Below are 14,714 nucleotides of genomic sequence, written 5' to 3' on the forward strand. Positions count from 1 at the left end.
CATCGCGCTCACTCACATCGCGCAGCCTCAAGAGCGAGCGCGACGGAGATCTTTTGTCACGTCTTAATAGCTTGCCGTGCTACAGAGCCAGGTGCTGTTAGAGTTCTCTGAAATTACGTTTGCCGATGGCAGGAGAGAACTGCGAGCTTCGCATCTCCGTGAAATGCAGATATTTATCCAACGCATTGTATATACATTTTATCATCCACCAAACAACAACTTTTTAGTAACAACATACCTGCAATATTTCTTTTTATATTTCCTCTTTAAAGTCTATATAGATTACACAGTAGTGGAATGGCTATATTATTATAATATGTATGAATCGGAAGTTGGAACTAACAAACGCAGATTGTGTCATATTATTAATATTTATTTAAATTATGATTACTCTGACTCTGTTATGATTGTCGCTATTGTATAGAAAAGCCGTTTGAAAACTGATATTCGTAAGACCAGAGTACATCCATCGGCCGAGCAGATACGCACGCTAACACAACATAATTATTACATTAATTATTTCAAACTAATGTTCAGAGTCAATCTGTTGCCGCAATCAACCATTCACGTGACTTTAGAGGAGTTGTACACGAGATTTTTGCTGCTGAACATCGAAATTGATGAACTTCAAGTACTTTATCGGTATTGGAATGAACATGCAACACTGATTCATGTGTCGAAAAGTCAGCAGACTTTTGTCTGTCTGTTTGTGACAAGGAAAGCACATTGATGTATCACCTGACGCACCCTGGGCAGACAAAATCTGTCACTAATCTGAAAGGTCATTTCTGTCACCACGGTAACAAATTTTAAGTTATAGCTGAACACAAAAGAGTAGAGATTAATGTTTTTGGAACTAAACAGATTTAAACCTGGCAATAAAAAAAAACTTGTGATTTGTGGTCTGTTTCTATGGTTTGAATGTCAAACTCGCCCTGTTCCTGTATAAACAAATCGAATTTTGCTTAATTTTGGAGTTTTGTGGATTGTTGAGTTTGTTCACGAAGTGAAAATTAATAAAACCATTCGCAGCGAAGCTAGACAGATGATTTACAGCGTTTACCTACGATGTTTGGCGGAGAATGAGGCTGGAGAAGTATTAGTCAATATATACGATGTTTATGAAAGAGCAGCGTTTTATACTGGTGAGTAGGTACTTAATTTCTAACCATTAACATACATTGCTTATATTTCTTGTAAAAAAGTACTATTTTGATGTAATAGAATGCCTTTCAATGTGTATTTGTTATTCTTATAGAGGTTAGAAAATACTAGTGTCAAACGTTACATGACATCAGGGTCTGGATGCTAATGTTGTTAAAACATCAGGTCTAGATACTTTTTTACTAACCCCCGACTCAAAAAGGGTATCGATAAGTTTTACAGCTGTCGGTGTTTATGTGTGTCGGTCTCTCCGTGTTAGAGTACCTATTTTAAAAATATGTGTAAGAATATGTAAAGAGTCGGTATAAATTCCCCAGACATAATAATTTGCAAGTCACTGCTTTTCTGACCAATTAAATAATTTGTTGCAGGAAAATCGGTAAACACAGTTTTAGAAGAATTGCCGGGGCACATTTGAACTTTTTCCTGAGCAAGAAAAAACTGTAATAAAATATCGATGTGTGATACTATCACTTTTCTCCTATATTACAGTTGATTTGATTTAATGAAATTCATTCAAGACTGTCCCCCTCTCCCCTACTAATTTGTTCTCTTAACATAAACCTCCCCAAAAAGTGGCATTTTATAATTAGTAAATATTTGAAACATTTCTCGTTTTGATTTTTTCTGCTAAAGTATCGTGATACTTTTGTCCGTTTTCTATACTATAATAGTGTGGCCACTTTCTTAGATTGCCACGCCCTCAATTATTCTCTACTCTTTTATGTTCAGCTATAAGCTAGTGCTTGTCACTCACTCGCTAATAGGTACCCTGATTACACCTACCAAATAGAGTGGCGAGACAGTATCCTCGGCCGCATACCCATACATTGGCTGAGGATCAGCCGATGATACTGTCTCGCCACTCTACTCGGTAGCTGTATTCAGGGTAATAAGAGCCAAAGTATACTTACACTTAGCTAGGACGACAGAGAGAGTCGCGAGTAGCAGGGCGAGCGACCGCCAGGTGAGCGTCGCCATCCATGCGCCCCGAGTCCTTACGCATCCACTCTGAAAATACATACATTATGAGGTTAATAAATTGATCAAAAGTCATGTTATAGGTTCTAATTATATATGGAAGTAGGGTGCACAAAAAGATCCTCCTTGAGTTACATATTGCACCTGCTCTTAATACACGACGCACACCGGGAGATAACGAAGACGCTTATCTGGCTGATAAATCCTTTAACCAACGGTGACAAACCCTAGTCTAGACCTATAGTGTATGTCCTCTAGGAAGTAGTAAGGTCTAAACTACATTAAAAAAACTACTACATAAAAAATTGCAATTTGCAATACAAAAGACATCAACGCGTAGCATGAACTTACAATTTTCTTTTTTCAAAAGTTTATTATTATTTTTGCGAAAAATTATAGGTAAGTAGTAGAAATTTATGGAATCCCCTTCAGTTTTATTAACTATTTTCTGATTCGTATTTACGCGGACATAAGCTTAGAAAGGCCAAATGAGTCCAAATGTGTTCTGAAACATTATTCGGTAAAAGTAACATCTACAGGTATTGGCCTTGATCGCCTGTTGAATGTTGAATGCAGTGATGGGACGTGCTTTCGTATACATCTGCTGTACAAATGTATGTCGCAATCAAGGTTATTGTAGCTTGCATCGGACTTTCTATGAATTTGAATGTAACAATGCTACAACTTAACCGCTGATTTATACTGATGCGTGATAACGAAATGTCGTTAGCACAGATTTGTATACATCGATACTTCAGCGCTTTATCCGAGATTAGGTTTAATGATCATTTCCATTTTGTCTCCTTGGTACATTTGCTCTGATATTATAGGTACATTTTCGGAGCACAGAGCACTGCGTAGCCGTTGGCACAGGACGAGCTCAGCTGGTGGTATTCCTTGCTTGCATGCATCCTTTGATTCATCGGCAATACTATATGTCGTTGAAATGCGCATCATACCATCATACCGAAAGTACTTAGTAAATATTTAGTTAACTGTGCCTAAAGGCTAAAAAGGTGGCACTGTATTATCTAATTGACTCTCATGAAGCGCCAAAGGCCATGAGGCGGGCGTGGTCTGCAGAGCTAATGGTAGTTTTTATGTAAGAACCCATTTAAGTTTGTTTGTGCCTATTAGTATTTAATTATAACAAATTATTCTACAGTGATATGAATGTCACTGTAGCGTTTAACAACGTGCAGGCTTCAGTATTTATAGACAACAAGTCAAGGCGGTTGCTAATGGCAGTGCCTGTGTTTATTTGACAAAAGCCGGTCGGTCGGTCACCTTGGATCCAATCATTAGGTCTTGTTGAATATTTATGTCTCTAACAGATAATATAAAACAGTATGTATGTATATAAAACTCAGGCTGACCTTTCGATATATACCTACCGAAATCTAGATTGAATTTACTGCTGCTTACTGCGATATAATTTTAGCAAAATTTTCAGGCACCTATTTATAAAATGTTAACGTATTATTATTTAAATAACTAAATGTTAATCACACACATATAATAAGCATAAAATTATTTTCATTAAATGATGTTAAATGGCTATTGATAAAGCAGAGAAACAATTTGATCAATGATACAATACAGCATGCATGATTAGCTTTGTGTCTCTATTTTAACCTTTGTTCATTGAATTGAAAATTCCAGCCCTTTGTCTTTACAATTTGGTACCAACACAACGAATGACACACAGTGTGAGAATTATTGGTAAGCAGGTACACTCGTAATTGTGAATAAGTGTGGAAATAAGATAACATTCTTTGGTATATGTTTGTTTAGATACAGGGATAGAGATATTATTATAAGGTACGGACATGTTAGTAGTATTTTAAGAGATAGGCTAGTTTTGGTTTCCACCGGCGATGCGAGACGAGTATTTAATATTTAAATAATATTTGCGAGAGGGAATTGTTCACAATTCAATCCTTATTGTCTCACCTCACCGGTGGAAAACCACCTTAGGTACCTGTCTTAAAATGTAACTAAATATCACCTTTATTTTTTTGTTTTCCACCCCCTAACATTGAAAGGCTTTTCAGCAGTCAGTTGTTTGTAAAAATAGTCAATCAGTTTAGTAACTTGAAGTATAATCATGTACGTGCAGCTGCGGCATTCCTACAGCTATGGCCAGCAATCCATCATGAAATCCTTTGTCAACATCAACATTATCTACACGGTTTGATACTAATAGAGGTATATAAATAAACAAATAACAATTAAATAATCTGTGGTAACAATAATAGTCCACGAGTGGGGCGTGCGTTGAATGTTAAATTAAGGCAATGTAGGTAGGTACTGGATCGATACCTAATTATTTCCTGGATAATGTATATTAGAAGTAGCTAGTTATATTTAGTTACATTTAGTATAGGTTCATATAATAGAAGACACATATAATAATGTACGTAGTATAGGTACCTATACGTACAGTTTATATAAACTTAACAACAATTTCGGTGTCTTTAGTATAGTGGCCTACCCTACGAATGATAATTGAGTAAGTACCTAGGTACCTACACTACTGAGTTATGCTGTATTACAAGCTTATTATGTGGGTTCATCACTTAAATACGGTAGATATATAAGAATCACATCATCATAATAAAATATACAGGCAGCAAAAATGTTACGAAAGAAAAGAAGAACAACAACTTGGTACTGGCTGGCGTATTATAAAAAAACCTCTTCGTTTGGTTTAAATGAGGTTAAAAGTAATGATAGACCTCCTTCCCGACCCTTGAGCTCTGATTCCCACGATAAAGAATCAGCACACGATGCAGAGAAATTTACATATTCATGTAAGAATATATTTCATTATGAATCTAACACGAATTTGTTTTATTTCACTTAATACATAAGTACTAAGTATCGTGCAAGAACATAAGTAAATCTTTTGTCGCTGGACAATCTCACTTTAAAGCAATTATAATAGGTATAGTTATTATTCTGTGGCAATATACGTACGTATATTGTTATTTGTAATCAAACTAAACATTACTTAAGTTAATGAGAAGAAAGTGGGTAAAGACACGACGACTATTGGATTGAAATACTTGAAGTAGGTATAATTATAGTAATCGTTATTGCTATGTATTGGTAATCTAGGATTGTTGAAACAGCTCTAAAGCCAGTTCGATGACCCGAATCTTTTGCATTCGGTCTGAATTTCGCGTTTCACTGACTATCGTGGGCTTAGATTTTCTTGATAATGTGACGGTGCAATAGAAATACTTTTAAGAAAATTCAGGCGTGAACGAATTTTATTCTTAAACTGGTAATGTTTTTTCTTGGTAATACAGTAATCAACTACTTCCCAAAAGCTGCGTACAGATTAAACTCTACATTGAAACACAATTCTTATTGTTAGCGTGTTATTGACAAACAGTAGGATATGGTCTAGGGCTTATATTTTTTACCGGGGTTTAGCGAGTATATAGTATTAGTCACCAATTAAATTTTATATATTTATACAAGTACCTATGTTTAGTACAATTATATTCATTTATTGTTAATCTGTAATTATAATGATAAATGAATGTCTATTTTAATAAGATCTTATTAAAAAGTAGGTTAGTAGTTTAGTGACTCGTGGATCATAGAAATTCTTGAAACAAGAGTCTGCAAGTTAGAGCAATGACACGTCCATAATTAACAATTTCTAAACACGCAATCTGCCGCGTGAGGTGTGACACAGGAATTTTTCTACATTCATTATCTTTTTAACCGACTATAAAAGAAGGAGATTCGCTTCTCATTTCGTCTGAAAGTATAGCTGGTTAATCTATTCTGAAATTAACTTGCATATACTGTGCGCTAACTATTCCATGAAACATAAAAAATGTAACATCGCTCGTCTTCTTCTATCTTTTAGTCGTAGAACAGAGGTTGTTAAGAAAAACCCCCTTGTTACCCTCTTTAGGCTAACTATTGCCTTTTGCACTGTAACAGCATTTACTTATTTATACATTTTAGTAGGAAATGTAAAGGTATAATAGTATCACTGTAATTAAACCTGTGGCTAGGTAATCGTGTGTTACATTACATACATTATTAATATTAAACGAAAAACTTCAAAACAGAAGTGAAGAAATGTAGCTAAGTAACTATACGTATTTAATTACTTTGTAAACATAATAAGGTATAATTTTAATATAATAAGTACTTGAAGGTGATTTACCTTATAACACTAGCTAGGTGACTTGTTCCAACATAGAGAAGTGTTTACTACACTTATTCGTTTTTTTCCTGATTTTTATGCTAGGACCTAGGATAATTTGTTCGAGTAAGACCTGTACATATTGCAACACTGTATGAGGTAGTAAGTATAGGTATCTAATGACAGGTAATAGAGCCAATGATAATCTATACTTATGGTATTGAAGTAGCTTCCTGTTTAGCAAGTCTAAAATCCTTCCGACATTTCCGACACACGTAATTAGCATAGACGGAATATTAAATACCTACCTCATTGAGTTATTTACCTACTGGTGGTGATTTTGGTATATTATGTATTGGCAATTAATTGAGTGTGCCACTTCAAATAGATGTCAGGATTCAAAATAAATTGAAATCCTGTTTGTATCATCAAAGTGTATCAAGTACCTACCTACTTCATATGAGTTTTCGTATGTCAGAACCACATACCTACAATTACATATTCATTTATATCCTTCTTAAAATTCATGTAGCCCCTGATTTTGAAAGATGACAACAATATTCGCTCAGTCGTAGTAATACTTGTTGATTTCATACGATTATCGTAGATACTTAAGTTTTAAACTTCGGTTATTAAATTTGTAATTGTTTTCAAACTATAACTTCTGATATACAGGGTGTTGTAAAAAGAGTATACTAAGCCGAAACCAGCACGTGCAGCATGTTATGTCTAAACTCAAAACAGAATTTCAAAATTCGCGAAAAAAATATTTATTGTCCATAGTATAAAGTCATGTGACCAAATAAGTTTCTATGAAAAATGTTTTTTTTTTACCTACTAGTAATAGTAGATTGTACGTCGATTGAGCCTGCGTGTGAGCAGCGCACAGTGATCGTGTGTTATGTAAATTCGGTGCTCAAACACTTTCTTTCTGCAGCAGCGTGTGTAAAGCGGACATTTGTCATATTATCACATGGAAGCTAGACGCTAGAGTTTAGGCCCGGGTCTCCTATTACGCGCCGTAGATCGCGTCCAGCGTCACGCCGTAGGCCGCGTCACGATGCTCACTACGTCTACGCGCCAACGTCGGCGTGTGAGGGAGACCGCATCAGTACATTTCTATAGTGAGCATCGTGACGCGGCCTACGGCGTGACGCCGGACGCGACCTACGGCGTAAATAGGAGACCCGGGCCTTAATTAGAATACGCCATAGGCAACCCAATTCTATTGTAAGCAAGGTATAAACAATTTTATAGATACACTTACGGGCAATCAAAAGGTTCCACTGAGAAAAGCACCAAATTACTCCAAAACGGAAAAGGCTATCGTAATGACGCCTTCTGCAACATTGAAGTACATTTAACAAAGCAGAGGATATTACAAATTAAAAACGGTAATATTAAAAAAAAAAACAAATTAACAGTTTGAAAATACTTGGTTTGTTTGGTGTCGATATTTTGTCAGTGGAACTTTTTCATTGCGCGTGAGTGTATGTATATTTTATTATCTAAACACAATATTTCTGCACAAACTAAATACTTAGATGAATGTTTACACCTGCTACTGCTCCAGTGCTAATTCTTACACTTCTTTGCTCCATTTGAACAGCGACACCATCGTGCTACGTCAATGAAGCGCTCTACCATCATCTAAATTAAAGTACAAACAAACATACATGTATGTATGTAAGTACATAATGTTTTTCTCACTTTTACTATCATCCATTTAAGAGCATGCTCGTAACATTACGAGAAAATATGAGTTAGGCAATCATGTGTGGTATCTACCGCAAACTTCAAATACTGATTTGCAGTGATAATCAGGAAAAATACGAACGCTGCGCTGAAGCAACAGCTGAACACTCAAATTAACAGAGAGAGTAAACCACAGTCTTAATAACCGCGTATATTCTACAAATCTACAGCAATGATTTTTAATTTGAAATACAACCTTCTTGGAGGTTTGAAGTTTTGAACTCCTTTGCAAGAGGAGGAGCGAGAGGGGCGGGGGGGGGGGGGGGGGGGGGGGCGACTTTCACTTTATCGCATCTCGACATGACCTCACGTCTCGGTATAGTTTGGGCATCATTGACTATTCAGTGTTTGTTCGATATTGTAACCTAAATGTAAGAGGGTAAAGTAGGTTGTCGGATAGCGCGATGGTCGTGGCTTGTGTTGTACCCGGCACAACGTAATTAAAAGTCGGTGAAAGCGTGTTGGATCAGTTCCATTGACAAGAGGGCATTGCGTGTCCTAGTGCATTGTTGTGACCAGTTTACAGACAGGGAAACAAGTGCCAATACTAAACTTTATGTAATATTTCTATGAGTATGTCAATATTTAATAGTATAATAAGGCAACTGTAAGTAACCTCAAACCACTGGGGAGAGAGAACAGATTTTGATAAAACATAGGTAGCAAAGGTTCAATACCTACTTTTGACCACGTAACCTGTCAAACACAAATAACCGCAGTAAAATTATCGATCCATATCCATCCACTAAGAAAGGTTCCTTCTACACATTATCTACTCAATCTTATCAAAATTAATTAATCCCATACAAAAGAATTCAACGCGTTGCCGTAAAATATAATTTGTCCATTCAATAAATGCAGGGAGTTGAATAATTTTATTAAATACTAAGTGCGGGTATCGGTTAGTATAGTACCCAAGTTACAGTTACAGCAAGTTTTGACCGGGTGAAACTAGATTTTGCACTATGGTATTGGTCAAAATAATGTAATACTTTATACTATGTAAGTAGTTTAGTTTAATGATTAATTAATTACCAGCATAATGTAGAGCAATCATGATACAACCTGAAGTGCAAACATATCTACATATACATTTAATCTGCACGAAAGAAGCCTCCCCGTGCTAGGTCTACCAGTCAGTGACTGACAAATAATCTGACTGGCTAATCATTCACCACGATGATAAATGCCACTATAATGTGCTTGTTATCGACACGCTAAAAAGGAGAACAATTCAATTCAAATTTTTATATACCTAGGCAACTTTCTAGCAGATTGACCAAATATTTATAATCACTGGGTCACACCGCATGTCTCATACATTATTGAATACGTGCGTAATAACAATTATCTAATCGGAAAGAATTATCTATAGTTGCATAACTTGTTTGTTATTAAGTAATAAAATAATACAACACTATGCAATGCAAATCCCCAATGTCAATCTTAAAAATATTGATCACCATTATGTTAGCTTACCTACCTATTATATTTTTCTTGAATTCTAAAGAACTCATTCTTAGTGTAACACCAGAATACTGTAAGTATCTTGACAAAGATTGAAGTCCCTGTGCAGCCTTACAGTATTATAGCCTATGAATTTTTAATACAAACTATAATTATTGCATAAAACGCAAACTGCGTGTCTTTAGATTCAAATACAATAGACTTTAACCTCAATAAGTATTTATAGCTTGGAATAAATTAAGTTACTAATACAGGATGCTACACCGCTATAATGCACTATTGGCCTAATGGCTAATTCACAAAAAGTACCTATAGTTATGTATTTAGTAAACGTAAAGTTCTTTAAACTTATTGTGCGACTGTCGCAAGGCATTGCTCTACATTTATTAAATGTTTACCTTTGTTAAAATATAAGTACATTCTATTGAATTCATGGTTTATATATTTAAATGCATATTATTTTATTTATTCGGCGACAAAATTTTGTTATTGTTGATTTCACGAATGCTTTTGTTAGGGCAAAAACATTTGGTTTATTTATACTTACAAACTTATGTCCTTATATAAGGGCTCTGCGTTTTTTGAATATCAATGAAAATACTCAAATAGAATTCAATATTTGCATGCAGATACACCGACAGCACATTTAAGTACATAATTAAGTACCCATTTGCGGTTTAATTTGCTAAAACCGTGTTCTTGACTTGTCATTAGAAAATTACAGGTCACGGTCTCGAATCTTGTTTTTAATTCATTGCCAAAATTATGATTATGATTTCGTATGTTAGAGGCCCAGAATTTTGGTCCCGTTAATTCGCAATGCTTAACTCGAAACACTTACTGAAACAATCAGGAATCAGGGCTGCAGTGGTCCGTCAACCGTTACCTCGCGCACACAACTTTCGTAAATCGTTAACTTGTTTAATAAATATATCACGTATAGTGGGTTTCATCACTATTGGCATGCGTCGGGGCGCCCGCGCTAACGATTGTTCTCGCTCTTGCATTAGAATATGCACGGTTTTTATGACCATTGGCTTTGTCATCTGATATTATATTACTTATGGTAAAAACTGAGAATTCACGCGAATGGCTAAATGAAGGCGTGACATGTGTGACAAGCTCATTTGGATCGTGAGACCACTGGATTGTTCGAAAACAAAAGAGATTGGGGTCGATCCGATATTGTAATCAAGTCAACAGTTCACATACTTTTTCGGTGATCCGGTTCCGATTGACTTGTGGTGTGGAAACCGGTGCAGTTCCTGTGATCAGCTGGGCCATTGTTTCGGTGCTTTAAATATATCAGCTGTTTCGGTAGACGGCAGTTGTTTACCGGCTGCTTGGCGGCGGATCAGCGGAGTGCATTGCATGGTTTACCAGACAAACAATGCATGCTCTGATTATTTTCCGTTCATTTATTGGGCTGTTGTGTTGTTATACACCATTATACTATACTAATTCGTGTTATTTGTTCCTCAAAATGTAATTTAACTGTACTTCCTTTGCTTTAAAATATTTTAATTTCATTAGTTACAGTTACTTGAAAGTTAATAACGTAATTAATTAGTGCGCAAATAAAACTAAAACTTACAGTGTTGTTATTGTTGCGTTGACGGTGCACAAACTGGAAATTAACTCCTTCCTTCACTTAACAAACAGATTTATTTGCTAAACAAAGTTCACAGGCACAATAAAACTAAAACCGTTGCACTAACTTAATAAAACTTTTTGCTGCGACCACAGAGTATATTTGACACAATAGAAAAGAGTTTTCAATGTTTGAGAATGGAACGCGCGCGTGTTTTCCCGCGTCGTGCTGGCGACTAGCGGCGGCGGCGGCGGCGGCGGCGCGGCGGGCGCTCCGTGTGGGGAGAAACTAAAGAGAAAAGTACCGTCTCCACGCCTTGCAGCGGTTACATCAACGCTGCTCTCGATCATATTGTTTACACTCCACACTGCTCAGAGCCAGGGGTGTTGCACTAAGCAATGACAATGAGACACTTCGCCGAAACCTCGCAACATAGCAACGCTTCCTCTTTACGCTTGTTAGGCGTGAACGTAACTGTTGCAATGCTAAGATGTTATCACATCTTCCAAATGACTGTTGAATTACAATGTGAGTTCAGACAAAAGAGATGTTAACCAAATTTTGCAATATAAAAATGGTGATGCTCTTACTGTGTAAATAGCCTTCATCATTGTAGATGAAAAGAAAAATAGAATCACTGCTGACTTTAAAGTAAACTTAATATCAATTTTACGTCAAAATAGGCCTAATAATGAAGTCAGTTGTTACGTTGTTACCTACATTCTTAATTGTTATGAGCGTATTATAGGTACCCTAAGCAATAATTAAAAACTAAATGAATTGCTGTTATCATATATCAATCATTTACATAAGCGATCGGAGCTCTGCAGCTTGCTATACCTATGTAACTATTACATGCTCTACACTTCACTTCCTGCCTCTGATATATGTAATAATTACAAACTTATAGTGAAAGAAATAAGTAACTACCTACTAACTAATAGCATAAATGTAAGTATTATAGGTACTTACGGAAGAAATGAAAAAACATCCCGGGCACAAAGCTAGGTAACATCTACAGCGGAACACCATTTAAACAGTTTTTCATGTTTGGCAATAAAACTATCTCATGAAAAGAGTTCCGATATGAACAATAGTGAGGAAGCTATGGTTTCATACAGAGGAAATACCTTTAAAAAATACTATTAATGAAAGTCAGGCCCAGTTCCTCATTTGAGTCCTCCTTCTTCATGATGGGTGTCAGTGTCGTGATAATAAACGACAATTCAACCAATCTCCATTCCATACTCTACACCAACTCTTTCCAACTCCATTCCTTCTCGGCTCTGCGGGTTCAAATCACCATTGATTTAAGCGATTTTGTCCTAGAATGGTCCTTGGCGAAGTGGCTTCTTTCAAACGAGGTTCTCCCTCATACTTTATAAAATTCGTATTAAAAAAATTAACACAATATTAGGATTTTCAATGAAATTAAAATAAAATATTGTAAATATCGCATGCTACCTATTTATTATAATTCGTAACAACTGTTATTAAGTTGTATTTAACTGTCAGCTGTCGATCAAAGTTGTTTAAATATTATCAGACCATGGTAAGTATTACATTATGATAAGTAGGGCTCAAATATAGGAAGTCAAACAGCAAATATTGATGAATTAGGTAACATCATTTTCCTTTTTAGCGTTGCGTACCGACTCTGTTAGGAAACGTCAAATGTTTATGTATGCGATTTTCGTAACCTATTGTGCATCGCAATAATCGTTCATTGACCACTTAAGTAATTAGCATTTGGTTTATGTAAGGTAAAATATCCTGGTGTTTAGATGGATACTAGCTGTTCCCGCGAGCTTCGCTTCGCCTTAAAAAGTTTTCCCGTGGGAATTCCGGTATAAAAAGTAGCCTATGTTCTTTCTCAGGGTCTAGCTAGACCATATGTTTACCAAATTTCATTCAAATCCGTTCAGTAGTTTTGGCGTGAAAGAGTAACCGACAGACACAGTTACTTACGCATTTATAATATTAGTTAGGATTAGGATGTCTTGTGGTGTTACTAGAAATAATTAAGCAGGGTTAGGACTAATCAATAGGGTTGAAATTTTAATTATTATGTTACCTACGGTTACTAAATTATTATCCTATAAATTTCATGCGTAGATGCATAGTAATACATCACCGTAACCTGGATTTCGCTCTATCTATCTACGATGTATCACCAAACGCTCTATGATCAAAATTAAACACCAGTTCATGAAGATGCAAACCTATCGTGCCATCGCTGTTTATTTATATTCTACATCTGAACTTATTGTTAATCGTCGAAAACAGAAAATACACTCTTGAGCAATAAAATTGTTCCATCGACAAAGCACCAAAATACTCCTAAACGGAATAGGTTATCTCAAGGTAAGTAAGTACAAAGTACTTCTCTAACAGTATTACCAACTAAAAACATAAATTATGGTGTATTTTTTTTCGGATGGAACTTTTTCAGTGCTCGCGATCATATTTACTGCGTTTGTTTTCTTGTCATGAAAAGGCCCATGAACTTATTTGTACTGTCGGAGTACCCACCCTCAATCTTAGACTTCCGCATGTTACAGGATTATCGATATAACTCGCGAAAGTAGTTTCGTAATCCACACCGACTGCAGTCTGTTGCACATAAGAATTATACCTACTAACTTATTTACGACCTGCTGTATTATAACGCGAGCAGATAAAGAAACAATATGAAAATGGTGCCCGTTATATAGGTATAACTGGGAGCAGATCATACTAACAGTCATACGAACAAAGCGAGATAGCATGAGTGTATTCGCATTTAAATATTGTTTATTTTTCTGCGGACGATATATATACTTCAGATTATAGTATATTTACAGCCAAGTTTTAAGCGCCTTTTTATGATCAAGTTGGAATTATGTAAATAAAAACATAAATTCAGACCCACGTATGTATATGGTTAAACGTCGCTCAGCGGGCTAGCAAGAGCTATGCTCGGGATTTCTCTGAAGGAACGTACCATTAAGTGATAATAAGTAGTAATTTCAACTACTACTTATTTTGTGATTCATCACAACGAACGGTCCATAACAATTTTTTTTCACTTAATTAAAAGTATGTGAAAAAAACTTCCTGAAGGACTTAAAGAAACTGTAACATGCATACTTACATACATGAGTATACTCATGCCTGTCTTCCAGAGTTGGCAGACACTATGGAATACTATGAATATCCTGACATGTATACTCCTTAGCTCCCTCTACATTCATTATGTTTGCCTCTTCCTTCCTACACGCTCTTTGGTTTTTGAAACTCCTTCTGTAGGTCTTCTTGATGTCGCCTGAAAACTGAAACAACATAAAGAATTTCGTAGTTTTTGGACCTCTATGCGAATATAAAAAATACTATACTCTCAGGGGACATAATAAGAACAACATACACAAAGGCGGGATTTTGTCAGCAGTGTATCGGCAGATCAATGTACCCGACATGCTGAGCAACTATCCTGACCTGCCGAAGACAGTAATTTCAGTGATAAAATGCGACTTCTATGTTTGGACTCTTTCATAACAGGGCGAGGACCTACTTAGGTAGGCACCTACTTACTGAGAAAAGAAAATA

At 35.9% G+C, this 14,714-nt stretch overlaps 1 protein-coding gene across 1 annotated transcript in view; it reads right to left on the bottom strand.

The window, feature by feature from the left end:
* The window catches only part of LOC119690401, a 23,484-nt gene extending 12,065 nt beyond the window's left edge, over positions 1-11,419 (bottom strand). Inside the window, exons 1-2 of the mRNA XM_048629287.1 lie at positions 11,133-11,419; positions 2,079-2,175 (exon numbers count right to left, since the gene is read on the bottom strand). Coding sequence (XP_048485244.1) covers positions 2,079-2,145 — 67 coding nt within the window. The 5' untranslated portion in view covers positions 2,146-2,175; positions 11,133-11,419. The remainder of the gene's footprint in view (positions 1-2,078; positions 2,176-11,132) is intronic.
* Positions 11,420-14,714: the final 3,295 nt, after the last annotated feature.

This window comes from Plutella xylostella, chromosome 22 (assembly GCF_932276165.1).
Source record: "Plutella xylostella chromosome 22, ilPluXylo3.1, whole genome shotgun sequence".
Taxonomy (NCBI): Eukaryota; Metazoa; Arthropoda; class Insecta; order Lepidoptera; family Plutellidae; genus Plutella; species Plutella xylostella.